The sequence below is a fragment of the Raphanus sativus genome, chromosome 9, assembly GCF_000801105.2.
Source record: "Raphanus sativus cultivar WK10039 chromosome 9, ASM80110v3, whole genome shotgun sequence".
In the NCBI taxonomy this organism is placed as follows: Eukaryota; Viridiplantae; Streptophyta; class Magnoliopsida; order Brassicales; family Brassicaceae; genus Raphanus; species Raphanus sativus.
The window spans coordinates 36,182,320-36,198,711 of record NC_079519.1 but is presented as its reverse complement, the minus strand read 5'-3'; the positions used below and the strand labels follow the sequence as shown (position 1 = coordinate 36,198,711).

Genomic DNA, 16,392 nt, shown 5'->3' with positions numbered 1-16,392 from the left:
ACAAAAATACTCCAATATGTTTTTTTCTCCACTATTGCATAGTGACCAGCTAGTAGTGAATTGTGATGGATTATGATTTTTGACTTCTAAAACTACTATACTATTGTTGAAGTTGAAAAATACATGTGGTAGAAATTTAGCTTCCATACTGTTTGGCCAAATATTCACGAACCATCAAAGCTACATATTTCACTGGAATTTTTTTAACTTTCACGGTTTGTTTTGAACAAGGCCAGATAATTTTTTGACTAAAATATAAAATTAAGTGTATACATTAGAATATATTCTTTTAACTTGTGATTGCTATCGACATGGTAAATAGGCATATAACTCGAAGTTATCCACAATATCGTTCGAAGAATCATTTTGTACAAATAGTATAAGTAAAGCATAAAACTAGAGGTGACGAGCAACACATAAACGATAAATGTCACGTTCACCTTTTTTTCTCTTCGTAATCCCGTTATCTATACATAAAATTCCAATAAAACAAGTGTAAAGATACTTTAACGTAAAAACAATATTTTGTAATGGAATTTAGTGGGACATTATATATTCCAGTGGCTGACAGGACTCAGACTTTAGTTTGGGTATAACAAAACAGCTTTACTATGATCAATATGTTATAATGTTACAACTTACAACCCTTTTTCAAAAAAAAAATGTTACAACTTACAACTACTCGAGGAGATGTGTGTTGTTTTTATTTTCTTCACTACAACTACTACTGTTTTTTGTTCTACTAAGCATTAAACGTTTTGTCAAAACCAAGTGACGCATCGTTATCAATTGAATTTATGGTAATAACTAGCACAACTGTATTGACCTAACTTGATATATGTCGAGACTCATATATGTCTTGCCGACAAATTGCAATGTATATCTTATATGAACGAAAACCGCGTAAATAAACAGTAAAAACAAAAACTAGTCACGTTTGACAAATGACATATGCATGGACAATGAATATTCAAGTGTTGTATCGATAACGGTTACATGTTTGTAGTACTCAAGATACAAATTACATTCAAAATCTCATGAAATTTTCTTGAAGGTCTTACACAAGGTATCCATGCCATGCGAGCCTTTTAAGGCAAACACAAGACTGAAATCTTGAAAATGAGATATGCATTCAAATCATACATGGATTGAACACTCCGTACATGATTGATGGTTAACCGCTATATTGTTTTGTAATGAATTTTGCACGTGATTGAGAATCTGGCTTGAAACATTATACAAGTATAGTAATTAAACCATTTATTAGCTTATTAAGTATTTGAGCAGTAATTAAACAAGAGAAAAATTTAAGCCAGTGAATATACGTAATAGCCATGTTTCATACTAGTATTTATACTACAAAGCATGGAGAATGACCACATAATCATTGAGACTGGAGACTCGCAAGTTGTTGTCAATGTTGATACTGACGCAATATTCTGAGTTTCTATTATTATTTATTATTTTATCATTATAATATTCTTGTGCTATTGACTTATTATTATCGTGAGTGTGACCCAGTCAAAATAGGAATAGAAAGCGTGACAGAGAATTAAAAAACAAAAGTGTGATAAGAAATTAAAAGCCGACAAAAGAAAAGGATGAAATAGAAATTAACTAATTTGTTTTAATCGAAAAAAGGAAAAAGTGGAGAGTGGAGGAGATGGAGGAGCACATGGGATGCGAGAGAAGCTTGCTTTTGGAAATTACACAATACCCTCTATTCTCATGTGTCTCTGCTTTTTACCCCAAGTATTTTTTAGATTTACAGTATCATCCAATCATCACAGAATTTTTTTAAATTGGCAATACTGTAAAATGTAAACGTTATCATTTTCTATATTAATTTATTTAAATCTAAAATATTTCAGTAAACACAAGTTGAGCGTCCATGTTTTTTACCTTTATAGTACGAACAAGTTTACACATAAATGTATAGTGTAAAGATTATACGGTTTGTCGAATTAGTTTGTTTGGATTTAGAAGTTTAGATCAATTTTGAGTATTTTAGTCATAGTTTTGACTAAAATACTCATCAACATCAACACTACCATTGTTGACATTTTTAGTTTACTTGTAGGTAATTGTTGTAAACATGGGTTTTCTAAACTCTTTTGTGCTAATTAATCCGGTAAATATGCTGCTAAGTGTTTTTCAAATGTAGAGTTCTTATAAGTATAATACTATAGTTTTGATAATTCTAATTAGAATTTCGACAAATGGGGGCTCATGGTTGGTTTAGATCTACGAGCCAGCCTGCTCCTGTCTTCTTCTTCTGTTGCCTTCCCCATACGAAATAAAAAAGTTGTATTGTAATCATGTAATTTATGACGTGATGTATAAGTGTGGCATAGTTATCTTTTGACATTCTATGGTTACAAAAAAAAAAGCTAAATATTTTCTTTTGAAGCTAAGGAAATGTCGGTCTGCGTTATAAAAGTAAATATCTTTTACATGTAACCGAAAAGTGCTTTAGGAATAAAAAAGAAAGGTGCTTTTGAAATAGAAAACCAAAAAAACAGAGAAAGGTACTTTTGTTTTGAGCAGGGTTAGGCCCATGTTTGGTAAGACTGCGCTATCAGCCCATTTAAATTTCATCAGATATGCGGCCCATTAATACTAGTTATCAACCCAAAACATAAACTCATTGAAATCAAGAAACATAAAGATTTAGTTCAAAGAATGTTAATCAATCTCTTAAAATGGAGAAAAAACTAGTTTACAACTTCCTGTTTATATGAATCTGTAACTCAAATCACAATGATTAGCAAGTTAATCGAAAATAGTTTAACCTCATTACATTATGGTTCAAGGCACTGAACAAAACATGTAGTATATACACTCTTTAAGTACAATATGGCTCGAGAGTTGAAGAATACGTGTTTGTTGGTTGTACCTCTGGTTCAACCAATCGTGATGATGCTGTCAACACAAGTCTGGTTGAGGATATTCGGCAGCTGCGTAACTCCCAAAAGCAGTGCATAATGGCTACTCTTGCATGATGTGACAAACGATTCTAAGCAACGATGTGGCAGAAGAGCCAATTTGGTCACGAGTTTGATGAGTTTCATTAAAGATATAGAAGACATTAAATTTCGATGAAGGCATGTGTTTAGGCGACTATGTGCTTAATGCTTCATTCCCTGCTCTATTTTTTTCTTCTTGTCTCGTTGGTTTTAAATTAGAGAACCTTGATTGATACCTACATATTATGTGCTCCGTGAAGAACATGTCTAGAGAGCAAATCGGTTGGTGAAGAAGACAAGCGACTCAAATGGCTTATGTAGTGTATTAGGATCTCATTGTAAAAAGTTATAATGTTTGTGTCAAGAGAGACAAATGATTGATCACTTGTACTTTGTTGATAGTGATTTGACACTGGACAATGTAACGACAAGAATTCACATTACCAACATAATAAAATTACTTATTGTCGGGGTAGGTCAGGGCACTCGAACCGGAATCGGCCAGAATAACCGGAACAATTTACAAATTGTATTATATAAACTGGTAGGGTTTTGTAAACTTTAACAGATACTTTTATTACTTTTGTTTATTAACTTGCTATAGAATTATACATATTATTTACTAACAAAATAACAATCTCTCTTCTATTTTTGTCCACTAAAACATAGGAACATTCAAATACATAAGCAGAATGTTATATTTCTCTTGATTTTTTTTTTCACATTAGAAGAATGTTATATTTATAAGTTACAAAAAAGAATGTTATATTTATCTTCTATTTTTTGTCCACTAAAAATAGGACCATTCAAAAACATAAGAAGAATGTTATATTTCTCTTGATTTACAGAGAAATACTATATTTTCTTCTATAAATGTTTGGACAACAAAATATGTTCCTCTAAAATATAGAAATGTTATATTTCTCTCTGTTTACAGAACAATGTTATATTATCTTCTATTAATGGTGGATAATATAATACTTATCTATTTTTTAAAATATTTGAAAGAAACTCACATTTATTTTTTTATTTCTAAAAGAAAAATGGGTTGGAATGATCCTATCTTTGTTCTCAGAAAACATTTTATTTTATTTTTGCTTAATCTAAATAAATTAAAAAAAATCACGGATTGTTTTTTTTCATCCAAAATCACGGATTTTGTTATGTTTTTTTTTTTAATTTAGAAAAAAATAGAAAGTCAAAAAGAGCTATTAAAAGGGTGAAAAAACCATCTCAAATGTCACCTGAAAAAAATAATAACAAAACAAACAAACAAAACTGTTGCCCGAAAGGCCGAAACACATGCCCGAACTGCCCGACTCCTTCCAAAGTAGTAATCCCCCTTTCTCTCTCTCGACTCTATTTTTTTTTCTTTCCTATTGATACAAAAAAAAAAAACTCTCTCTCTCGCTCGCTCGCTCGCTGGATCGAAGAAAAAAAAAAAACAAACGCGGCTTTCGAATCGGTCTCTGGCTCTCTACGGGATTAAATCGTTCTTTCTCGTGGTTAGATCTTCGCGGATCAGGTACTGTAATTTAAATTTAAAAAAAGGAATCGTAATCGTATCTTCTTTCTTCTTCGATTAATTAGGGTTTTTTTTCTTTCTATGGAATTGTGTAATTTTTGATAGAAAAATGAGAGACGTCGTCTATGCATGGGAGGGGGCTTTCTGAGGAGGAGAGGAAGAAAGGTCATCGTCGTCGGCTTATGTTTAGACCTCCTTCGCGTCTAATTTCGAGCGTTGAGGCTTCTCCTTCTCCTTCTTCTTCTTCGTCTCTATCTCTTTCTTCACCTTCTTCGTTCTCTAAGGTAACAGTTATTCATTTTTACGGCCTTGATTATTCGAATATTCGTTCAATTGGATTCAAAGTCGAGATTTTGTAAATGTTTCTGGCTTTGATTGGTTCAATTGGATTTTAAAGTTTTGATTTTTGTAAATGTTTCTGCCTTTTATTGGTCGAAGATTGGTTCAATTGGATTTAAAGGCTGTGATTGGCTCAATTGGATTTTAAAGTTTTGATTTTTTTTGTTTTGTTTTGATGATGGTGGTTTTGAAGGACGGGAGGAGGATAAGTGTTGGTGACTGTGCTCTGTTCAAGCCGCCTCAGGATTGTCCACCGTTCATTGGTTTGATCCGTTTGCTGGTTCCTGAGAAGGAAGGCGGTGGTAGTTTTAAGGTTCGTGTGAATTGGCTGTATCGACCCTCGGAGTTAAAGCTTGGCAAAGGCAAAGGCGTGCCTTTGGAGGCTCGGCCTAACGAGATCTTCTACTCCTTTCACGAGGATGAGATACCTGCTGCGTCGTTACTTCATCCGTGTAAAGTTACCTTTCTTCCCAAAGGCGTTGAACTCCCATCTGGAATCTCTTCCTTCGTTTGCTGGAGGGTTTATGATGTTATGAATGAGTCTATTTGGTGGCTCACTGATCAAGATTATATCGATGTGAGTTGTAAGATCATGATTCCTTATCCAATTTTTGTTTCTTCTCTGGTTTTGACAACCCTTTTGTTTTTATGCAGGAACGTCAACAAGAAGTAGATAACTTATTGCGTAAGACTCGTACCAGGATGACATTACAGCAGGGTGGTCGTTCTCCTAAGTCAACGAATAGTCCGACAACGTCTCAAGTGAAAACAGGAACAGAAGGTATGCAGAACAGCAGCTCCTCTTCTTCACAGGGCAAAGGAAGGAAGAGAGAGCGTGGTGATCAGGGTTCTGAATCTGTGAAAAGGGAACGTCCTAGTCGGATTGATGATGGCGGTTTTGGTTTTGTTAGAACAGAAAGCAGTTTGAAATCTGAGATTGCGAAAATTACTGAGCGAGGCAGGCTAGTGGATTCTGAAGGGGTTGAGAAATTGGTACAGCTCATGGTGCCTGAGAAGAATGAGAAGAAGACAGATTTGATTGGGCGATCCATTCTTGCAAGTGTTGTAGCAGCGACAGACAAGTTTGATTGCCTCAGTCGTTTTGTCCAGCTGAGGGGATTACCTGTTTTTGATGAGTGGCTACAGGAAATTCATAAAGGCAAGATTGGGGATGGGAGCAGTCCCAAGGACAATGGTAGATCAGTGGACGATTTTCTTTTGATCTTGCTGCGTGCTCTTGACAAGCTCCCTGTGAATCTCAATGCCCTTCAGACTTGCAACATTGGAAAGTCTGTTAACCATTTGCGATCACATAAGAACTCAGAAATCGGGAAAAAGGCAAGGAGCTTGGTTGATACATGGAAGAAACGTGTTGAGGCAGAAATGGATGCCAAGTCCGGATCTAATCAGGGTGCATCTTGGCCTGGAAGATATCGTCAGTCTGAAGTTTCTCATGGCGGTAGACATTCAGGTGTATCTGCTGATGCAGCCAAGACATCAGCATCTCATCAGCAACATCCTTACAAGTCTGTATCTGTCATAATACCTTCAGACAACAACATGAAGTCTGCAACCACATCTCCTAGTTCTACTAGATCAGCACCATCACTTGGAACAGGTGCAGCTGTTGTTAATGACGGGCAGCAAAGAGATACCGGTGCGGTCCATAGAGAAGTTGGGCTGAGCAGGAGCTTCTCATCACAACGAACTGCAGCTGAAAAGACTCCTGACATACCTATGGCCGAAGGTTGCAGTAACAAGTTGATTGTTAAGCTGCCAAAACGTGGACGCAGTCCGGCACAGAGTTTTAGTGGAGGTTCCTTTGAGGATCATGCAGCTGGTAGTAGCAGGGCTCCATCACCTGCTCCTTCAGAGAACAATGATACAAATCGAGCTAATTTTAGCCTTGATGGGTCTAGTAAAATAGAAGACACTGTCAAACCCACGTCTCCTACCTTAGGAGATGTTGTCAAAACTGGAAAAGGGGATAGTGGATCACACAGCTCAATGAATGCCTTGATTGAAAGTTGTGTCAGGGACTCTGAGGCAAATGCATGTGAGGCTGGTGCAGATGACGGTGGAATGAATCTTCTAGCTTCTGTTGTTGCTGATGAAATGTCCAAATCCCCTGTTGCATCACCCTCGGTATCACGGGTTTCAGATTCCTTGAAGAATGATATTTTAGAGAACCATACAACAGGAATCAAAAATTCTTTGGATGGCTTGCGTAGCGAGCAATCTGAAGCTCTTGCCAAGGATCCCACCATTGTTGAACATGCCAGTAGTAGTGGCGAGCGGTTGGCCTCTGTAGCGAATGTGAATGATTCTAAGCCCTCTGATTCAGAAATGGAAGAGTTGCAAAGATTGGTGGATCAGTGCCTAGAAAGCAATGAAAATTCAGATGATATTGCTCCAACTGCTGGGCACACATCAGGCATTAGAGGAAACATTTCTGATGATGGTGATAGTCGGGTAGCTACTGACGTAAAGACTGATGAGATATCAGAGACGGATGGAGTGGCAGATACAGTGATGAGGACAGGAAACTCTGCCTTGCGTAAATGTATAACCGTTGGCAAAAGTCAAAATGAAGATTCTTTGACTGCCGAAGATTCACACTTGGATGCTGTTGGTGGTGCTCAGATGGAAGATAAATCAAAGGTGGTATTGAGTTCTGAGCTAGTTAATAAAATGGGTCAAGTGGTTTCAGTTTTGTCAGAGTTTGCCAAGGATAGGGGTGCTGAAAATGTTGATAGATCGATGCCAGAGAAATTGTCTGATGATAGTGATTGTGGAACAACAGCTAAGGATCAAAAGGCGGACTGTAAATCTGTGTCAGATCCTGTTTCAGCTACAGTTGAAAGGGTGGAAACTTCTGGCCCTGCTGAAACTAAAGCCATCGAGTTATGTCCCAAAGTAGATTCCTTGGCTGTTGCAAATTCACACTCTGATGTAGTAGGTGATAACAAGAAAGAGCAGAAACCCCCGGTAGTCTTGAGTTCTGAGTTGGTTAAAGAAACGGGTGAAGACGTAACAGTTTCGTCTGAGTTCTCCAAGGGCGTAGCTGCAGAAAAAATCGACATGGGGATTAATCATGTGAACCAGACAGATAAAAAGAACAAGCCTGTGCCAGCTCATCTGTACTCATCTGCAACCAACGGTGAAGTTGAGCATGTAGAGGCGTCTCTAAAGAGTGCTGAAGTTGGAAAACGATGCGCCACAACAGCATGTGGTGATGGGGATGAAGCAGAGGAATGCACCTCTGTTGCCAAAGATGTTCCTTCAGTTTCAGCTTCAGCTTCAGCAGGGTCAGAGCTGGAAGCCAGAGTTGAATTTGATCTAAATGAAGGTTTCAGCGGGGATGATACACGAGATGGGAATTCAAATAACTTCTCTGGATCATTGTCTTTGACACCTACTCCTTTACAACCCAGTCTACTTCCTGCATCCATTACAGTTGCTGCTGCTGCAAAAGGTGCATTTGTTCCGCGTGATGATCTGCTGAGAAATAAAGCAACTGTTGGCTGGAGAGGATCTGCTGCCACTAGTGCCTTCCGGCCACCTGAGCCAAGAAAAGCCCAAGAGGTGGTGCAACAAAGCATGAATAATGTGGCTTCTTGTGATGCTTCTACAACCGCTGGGAAGCAAACGAAGACATTCTTGGACTTCGACCTAAATGTACCGGATGAAAGAGTTCTTGAAGATATGCCTTCCCAAAGATTTGCCAATCCGACAAATCCCTCCGGTGGGCTGGATCTTGATCTAAACAGACTTGATGATCCAGCTGATCTGAATAATCATACAATAAGCAGTGGTCACCGGGTGAATTCAACTTTTCAACAGGCAAATTTATCTTCTGGTGGTAGTAGGGATTTTGATTTAAACGATGGACCTGCAGTTGATGATGGTATCGTTGAATCATCTCTGGGTTTTAGTCAAAATTCCCGAAGTGCACAGCCAATGATCAGTGGAATAAGGCCTGGATTCTCATCTTGGTTTCCTGCTGTTACCAATTATTCAGCAATGAGTATTCCTCAAGTCTTACCTGAACGAGGCAATGGACCGCAGAGAATGGTTGGTCCAACATCTGAAGTTTCCTCATATACACCTGATATGTACAGAGGCCCTGTTTTACTGTCTTCTCCAGCAGTTTCATTCCCACCCACAGCATTTCAGTATCCTGGGTTTCCTTTTGGAAGCAGCTATCCTCTTTCCTCAGCAAACTTTTCAGGTGCTTCAACACCATACATGGACTCTTCGTCAAGTGGCAGGCTATGCTTCCCTCCTGTCAACTCTCAAATATTGGGTCCAGGAGTTGCCATCCCTTCTAACTACCCAAGGCCTTATGTCGTCAATCTCCCAAACAGCAATGGTGGAGTTTCGGACAGCAACAACAATGCAAAATGGTTGAGATCTGGTCTTGACTTGAACTCTGGACCAGGAGGGCATGAAACTGATGGCAGAGATGAAGCAGCACTTGTACAAAGACAGCTATCTTCCTCTGGTGCTTTACCCTTGAAAGATGAAGCAAGAATGTATCAAATGTTAGGTGGTACTCTCAAGAGGAAGGAACCGGACAGTGGATGGGATGGATACAAGCAATCCTCTTGGCAATAACAAACCTCAGAATCTCTTTGTAGGTCGTTGCACTAAGCATGTAAATCATATTTTACTCTCTTCTTTCAGCTCTACCATCTTCTGTTTTTTTATATCCATCGCTGACTGTGTTTCCCATTTCATCTTTGTTCGATCTCAGGTACTCTTGAAGATAAAAGCAGACGCTAACTTAGTCCCTTTATCTCTTTTAGAGATGCAAGCGAGTGTTTTTAGTTTATGTTTTTTTTTTTTTTTTGAGTTCTGCTGTAAAAGAAATGGTGATATGGGCGTTAAAGCATTTGTTGAATCTGCCATGGTTTGTGTATTATATAGTCAGCAGCAACTCTTTTTGTAGATTTTTCTACTACTTGTGGTAGTTTATGGTTGAACAAGTGATCCACATTTCAGAACTTTTTAGTCTGTGTTACAACAAAATGGCTTCTATATTGCAATAACAGATTCGAAACAGTTTGAGTTGATAATAGTTAGAGCTCTCTTCCCCTAATATACGCTATTAATTAGCTTAAACCAATTCCTCTCCCTCTCAAAACAGACATGTTTATTCATATACACAGCCTTAAAAAAGGGAATCATATGAAATCTACAAGAGACAGTCCAGGATGGTGCTATGTGAATACTGCGATCAAACCTGTGCAGTAGTCACAGGGGGATAGTTCAAGAGAGGTTTTGCAGAGGAAGAAAATGATTATTGCGCTGCAGAAGCCATGGAACAACTAAAGAGTGAAACCAAATGTGTTCTTGTAGAACAAGTAGCAAATCTGCAATATGAGAAAGCCACCACACGTATTAAGATGACTGCATCAGCTCAAAGAATTATGAGACCAAAGGTCAAGTGTTAACCAAAAACTTGCTCTGAGATTCTTTAAAGAACCTGCATTGCTTCCACTCCACTGATCCCAACTCCTATATCTGCTTCTTGAAGCATTCCAACATCTCCAATTGCCAGTTTTGACTAGTCTTGTCACCTATGCAATATGGAACCTTCAAGTAGCTTAACGTTGGTGTCTGAGATGTTCTACATATTTTTTGCCTTGTAAAGAACATGTTTAGGAGTAATCAGTGAGTGAAGAAAGACAAATGTCACTGGAAAGCTACTCAAATAGCTTCTGAGTCTCATTGTAAAAAGTAAAATCAGTGTCAAAGAGAGAAAATGACTGGTCACTTGTACTTTGATGAGAGTGATTTGACACTGGACAGTGTAACGACAAGATCCTCACATAACTATGCTTAAAAATCATAAGCAAATAGCTTGTTGTGGAGGGTAGGTCAGCCAGAATAAACCGGATCAAACGACGATTTTTTTTAATCACAGAAATCCCGAAATTATTATATAAATTGATCGGTTTTGTAAACTTGTAGAAACAATTTATTCATGATTAATAAGTTGCGTTTTGCTCCTTTGTCTGTCTTTCTTTCTGTTTAATAAGTTGCGTTTTGCAACATTTGTAAAAAACTCAAAAAAGTTGGTATAAATCTTAACATTTACACCAAAAAAAAATTATTCATGATTATTTTTTTTAGTTTACTTGCTGTATAGATAATCTCTTTTGAATATTTCCCACTAAAAATAGGAATTCTCATTCTCTAGTACTGTACATAGAGATTTTACTCCAATATGTTATATTTTCTTCTATTTTAGATGAATGTTATATTTTCTTCTATAAACATTAGATAATACTTCATCCATTCCAAAAAATCCATATTTTAGAAAATACAAACTATTCCAAAAAATACATTTTCTTCTTTATTTCCAATACATCAATTCTAAAACATATATATTTTTGAAAATAGATGGATTATAACATTTCTCGATTTTTTGAAAATACTAGAGTGAAAATCACATTATTTTGAGTTTATTGATTGAAAAGGATCTTAACTTGTTTTCAGAAATTTGTTTTTTTTTTGTTTAACCTAAATAACTTTAAGAAAAAATCACGTTTTGTTTTAAATTTAAGAAAAAAAAGCTATATAAAGGGGAAAAAAACACACTCAAAAATGTCACCAGAACAACAATAACAAAATAAATAAAACACTGCCCGAAACACATGCCCGAACTGCCCGACTCGTAAGTACCCCTCTCCCTTTTGCCTTCGTCTCTCTCCTCTCTCCCTCTCTCTCTCTCGATTTTATTTTTATTTTTTTTCTTTCTTCCTTTCTTCTTCGCTGGATCGAAAAACAAGCTCTGCTTTCGATTCGTGTTCAATCATCTCTCTCGCACTCTCACCGGGATTTCTCGCTGTTTGGATCTTCGCGGGCTGATTGGATCAGGTACTTGATTTCAATAAGGAATCGCGCGCATCTTCTTCTTCCTTTTAATCTCAATTAGGGTTTTTTTTTCTCGATTCGAAAAAGGGGGAAAAAATGAGAGACGGCTATGCATGGGAGGAAGAAAGGTCATCGTCGTCTGCTTATGTTTAAACCTCCTTCCCGTCTAATCTCAACCGTCGTGGAGGCTTCTTCTTCTTCTCCTTCGTCTCTATCTCTTTCTTCACCTTCTTCGTTCTCTAAGGTAACTTTTTCTCAACTATTCAATTCAATTGGGTTTGATTGGTTGAAGATTGGCTCCAATTGGATTTCAAAGTTTTGATCTTTTTTTTTGGGCTATAGGACGGGCGGAGGATTAGTGTTGGTGACTGTGCTCTGTTTAAGCCGCCTCAGGATTATTGCCCACCGTTTATAGGTTTGATCCGTTTGCTGGTTCCTGAGAAAGAAGGTAGCAGCTTTAAGGTTCGTGTGAATTGGCTTTATCGACCCAGTGAGTTAAAGCTTGGCAAAGGCAGAGGCGTCCTCTTGGAGGCTCAGCCTAACGAAGTATTTTATTCCTTTCACGAGGATGAGATACCGGCTGCTTCTTTGCTTCATCCGTGTAAAGTTACTTTTCTCCCCAAAGGCGTTGAACTCCCATCTGGAATCTCTTCGTTTGTTTGCTGGAGGGTTTATGATGTTATGAATGAGTCTGTTTGGTGGCTCACTGATCAAGATTATATCGATGTGAGTTGTGAGATCATGATTTCGTTATCCAGTTGTTCTCTTCTGTTTCTTCTCTGGTTTTGACAACCCTTTTGTTCTTTTTTTTTGTTTTTATGCAGGAACGTCAACAAGAAGTAGATAAGTTATTGTGTAAGAAGACTCTACAGCAGTGTGGTTGTTCTCCTAGGTTAACAACGTCTCAAGTAAAAACAGGAACAGAAGGTATGCAGAACAGTAGCTCCTCTTCTTCACAGGGTAAGGGGAGGAAGAGAGAGCGTGGTGATCAGGGTTCTGAGTCTGTGAAAAGGGAACGTCCGAGTCGGACTGATGATAGCGGTTCTGGTTTTGCAAGAAGAGAAAGCAGTTTGAAATCTGAGATTGCGAAAATTACTGAGAGAGGCAGGCTAGTGGATTCTGAAGGGGTTGAGAAACTGGTACAGCTCATGCTACCTGAGAAGAACGAGAAGAAGACAGATTTGACTGGGCGATCCATTCTTGCGGGGGCTGTAGCAGCAACAGACAAGTTTGATTGTCTCAGTCGTTTTGTGCAGCTGAGGGGTTTGTCTGTTTTCGATGAGTGGCTACAGGAAGTTCATAAAAGGAAAATTGGGGATGGGAGCAGTCCCAAAGACAATGAAAGATCAGTGGACGATTTTCTTTTGATTTTACTACGTGCTCTTGACAAGCTGCCTGTGAATCTCAATGCGCTTCAGACTTGCAACATTGGTAAGTCTGTTAATCGTTTGCGATCACATAAGAACTCGGAAATCGGGAAAAAAGCAAGGAGCTTGGTTGATACATGGAAGAAACGTGTTGAGGCAGAAATGGATGCCAAGCCTGGAAGACCTCGTCAGTCTGAAGTTTCCCATGGCAGTAGACATTCGGTTGTATCCTTTGACGCAACCAAGACATCAGTATCTCATCTACATCCTTTTAAGTCCGTGTCTGGTATTTCAGATACAAGCGTGAAGTCTGCAACCACCTCTCCAAGTTCTACTAAATCAGCCCCATCACCTGGAACAGGTGTTGCTGTTGTTAATGTTGCGCAGCAAAGAAATACTGGTGCTCTCCATGCAGAAGTTGGGTTGACCAGGAGCATCTCATCACAAAGAACTGTAACTATTGAGAAAGCTGAAGGTTGTAGCAATAAGTTGATGGTGAAGCTGCCTAAATGTGGTGAACGTAGTGATGAGCACGAGAAGGCTGTTAATGAGTCTAGTAAAATAGAAGATATTGTCAAGCCCACGTCTCCTACCTTAGGAGATGATGTCAGAACTGGAAAAGGGCATGGTGAATCACACAGCTTAATGAATGCTTTGATTGAAAGTTGTGTCAGGGACTCTGAGGCGAATGCATGTGTGGCTGGTGCAGATGATGTTGGAATGAATCTTCTAGCTACTGTTGCTGCTGATGAAATGTCCAAATCCCCTGTTGCATCACCCTCGGTATCTCGGGTTTCAGATTCTGCGGATGGCTTGCCTAGCGAGCAAGCTGAGAATGTGAATCCCACAATTGTTGAACATGTCAGCAGTAGTGGCGAGCAGTTGCCCGTTGTAGAGAATGTGAATGATTCTAAGCCGGGAGATCTTGATGAGAACTCCGATTCAGAAATCGAAGAGTTGCAAAGATTGGTGGATCAGTGCCTAGAAAGCAATGAAAATTCGGATGATATTGCTCCAACCGCTGGGCACACATCAGGTATTGGGGAAAACATTTCTGATGATGGTGATAGTGGGGCAGTTAGTGACCTAAAGACTGAGGAGATATCAGAGACAGATCGAGTGGCAGATACAGTGATGAGGACAGGAAACTCTTCCTTACGTATATGTAAAACCGTTGGCATAAGTCAAAATGCAGATTCTTTGACTGCTCAAGATTCGCACTTGGAGGGTGTTGGTGGTGCTCAGGTGGAGGATAAACCAAAGGTGATATTGAGTTCTGAGCAAATGGGTGCAGTGGTATCATTTTTGTCAGAGTTTGCCAAGGATAGGAATACTGAAAATATTGATAGATCGATGCCAGAGAAATTGTCTGATGATAATGATTGTGGTGGAACAGCTAACGATCGAAAGGCTGCTTGTACATCAGTGGAAACTTCTGCGCCAGCTGAATGTAAAGCCATCGTATTATGTCCCAAAGTAGATTCCTTGGCCGTTGCAAATTCACACTCTGATGTAGTAGGTGATAACAAGAATGAGCAGAAACCCCCTGTAGTCTTGAGTTCTGAGTTGGTTAAAGAAATGAGGGAAGATGGAACAGTTTCGTCTGGGTTCTCCAAGGGTGTGGCTGCGCAAAAGATCGACGTGGGGATTAATCATGTGAACCAAACAGATAAAAAGAACAAGCCTGTGACAGCTCATCTGGACTCATCTATAATTAAGAATGAAGTTGAGCATGTGGAGGCGTCTCTAAAGAGTTCTGAAGTCGGAAAACAGTGCGCCGCGACAACATTTGCTGATGGGCATGAAACAGAGGAATGTACCTCTGTTGCCAAAGCTGTTGCTTCAGTTTCAGCTTTTGCAGGGTCAGAGCTGGAAGCCGGAGTTAAATTTGACCTGAATGAAGCTTTCAATGGGGATGACACACGAAAGGAGAATTCAAGCAACTTCTCTGGATCGTTGTCTTTGACATCTACTCCTTTACAACCCAGTCTACTTCCTGCATCCATTACAGTTGCTGCCGCTGCAAAGGGTGCTTTTGTTCCGCGTGAAGATCTGTTGAGAAATAAAGCAACTGTTGGCTGGAGAGGATCTGCTGCCACTAGCGCCTTCCGGCCAGCTGAGCCAAGAAAGGTCCAAGAGGTGGCTTCCTGTGAGGCTTCCACAACCGCTGGCAAGCAAACAAAGACATTCTTGGACTTCGACCTAAATGTACCGGATGAAAGAGTTCTTGAAGATCTACCTTCCCAAAGATTTGCCAATCCCACAAATCCCTCCGGTGGACTGGATCTTGATCTAAACAGACTTGATGATCCAGCTGATATGAATAATCATACAATAAGCAGTGGTCACCGGGTGAATTCAACTTTTCAACAGGCAAACTTATCTTCTGGTGGTAGTAGGGACTTTGATTTAAACGATGGACCTGCAGTTGATGATGTTATCGTTGAATCATCTCTGGGTTTTAGTCAAAATTCCCGCAGTGCACAGCCAATGATCAGTGGAATAAGACCTGGCTTCTCATCTTGGTTTCCTGCTGTTAACAATTATTCAGCAATGAGTATTCCTCAAGTCTTGCCTGAACGAGGCAATGGACCGCAGAGAATGGTTGGTCATACATCTGAAGCTTCATCATATACACCTGATATGTACAGAGGCCCTGTTTTACTGTCTTCTCCGGCAGTTTCATTCCCACCCACAGCATTTCAGTATCCTGGGTTTCCTTTTGGAACCACCTATCCTATTTCCTCAGCAAACTTTTCAGGTGCTTCAACACCATACATGGACTCTTCATCAAGTGGCAGGCTATGCTTCCCTCCTGTCAACTCTCAAATATTGGGTCCAGGAGTTCCCATCCCTTCTAACTACCCAAGGCCTTATGTTGTTAACCTCCCAAACGGTAACAGCAATGGTGGAGTTTCGGACAGCAACAATGCAAAATGGTTTAGATCTGGTCTTGACTTAAACTCTGGACCAGTAGGGCATGAAACTGATGAAGCAGCAGCACTTGTACAAAGACAACTATCTTCCTCTAGTTCTTTACCTTTGAGAGATGAAGCAAGAATGTATCAAATGTCAGGTGGTACTCTTAAGAGGAAGGAACCAGATGGTGGGTGGGATGGAGGAGGATATAAGTAATCCTTATGGCAAATAACAAACCTGTGAATTTCTTTGTAGGCCGTTGCACTAAGGCTGTAAGCATATTCTTACTCTCTTCTTTCACCTTATGTTATCTCCTGTTTGTTTCTCTCTTTGACTTTGTTTCGTATCCCTCTTTGTTCGCTCTAGGTACTCTGAAGATAAAAGCAGACAGCAC

At 39.2% G+C, this 16,392-nt stretch overlaps 2 protein-coding genes across 4 annotated transcripts; both read left to right on the top strand.

The window, feature by feature from the left end:
• The first annotated feature begins 4,332 nt into the window (after positions 1-4,332).
• Positions 4,333-9,839, top strand: LOC108826153 (uncharacterized). 3 transcript variants are annotated; one of them, XM_018599534.2, is made up of 5 exons: positions 4,333-4,491; positions 4,597-4,775; positions 5,024-5,407; positions 5,485-9,466; positions 9,587-9,839. In XM_018599534.2, the coding sequence occupies exons 2-4, from the start codon at positions 4,617-4,619 to the stop codon at positions 9,445-9,447; spliced, it is 4,506 nt and encodes a 1,501-aa protein (XP_018455036.2). In that variant the 5' UTR covers positions 4,333-4,491; positions 4,597-4,616; the 3' UTR covers positions 9,448-9,466; positions 9,587-9,839. The 3 variants fall into 3 exon arrangements, with proteins under 3 accessions (XP_018455036.2, XP_018455037.2, XP_018455035.2); XM_018599535.2 differs by having other exon boundaries at positions 5,485-9,470; XM_018599533.2 differs by having other exon boundaries at positions 5,485-9,487.
• Positions 9,840-11,556: 1,717 nt separating this feature from the next.
• LOC108826154 (uncharacterized) lies at positions 11,557-16,241 on the top strand. The gene is given in 4 exon segments (XM_056995028.1): positions 11,557-11,715; positions 11,800-11,956; positions 12,055-12,438; positions 12,537-16,241. Coding segments are annotated over 3 exon segments (4,224 nt in total). The 5' UTR covers positions 11,557-11,715; positions 11,800-11,821.
• The last annotated feature ends 151 nt before the right edge of the window (positions 16,242-16,392 follow it).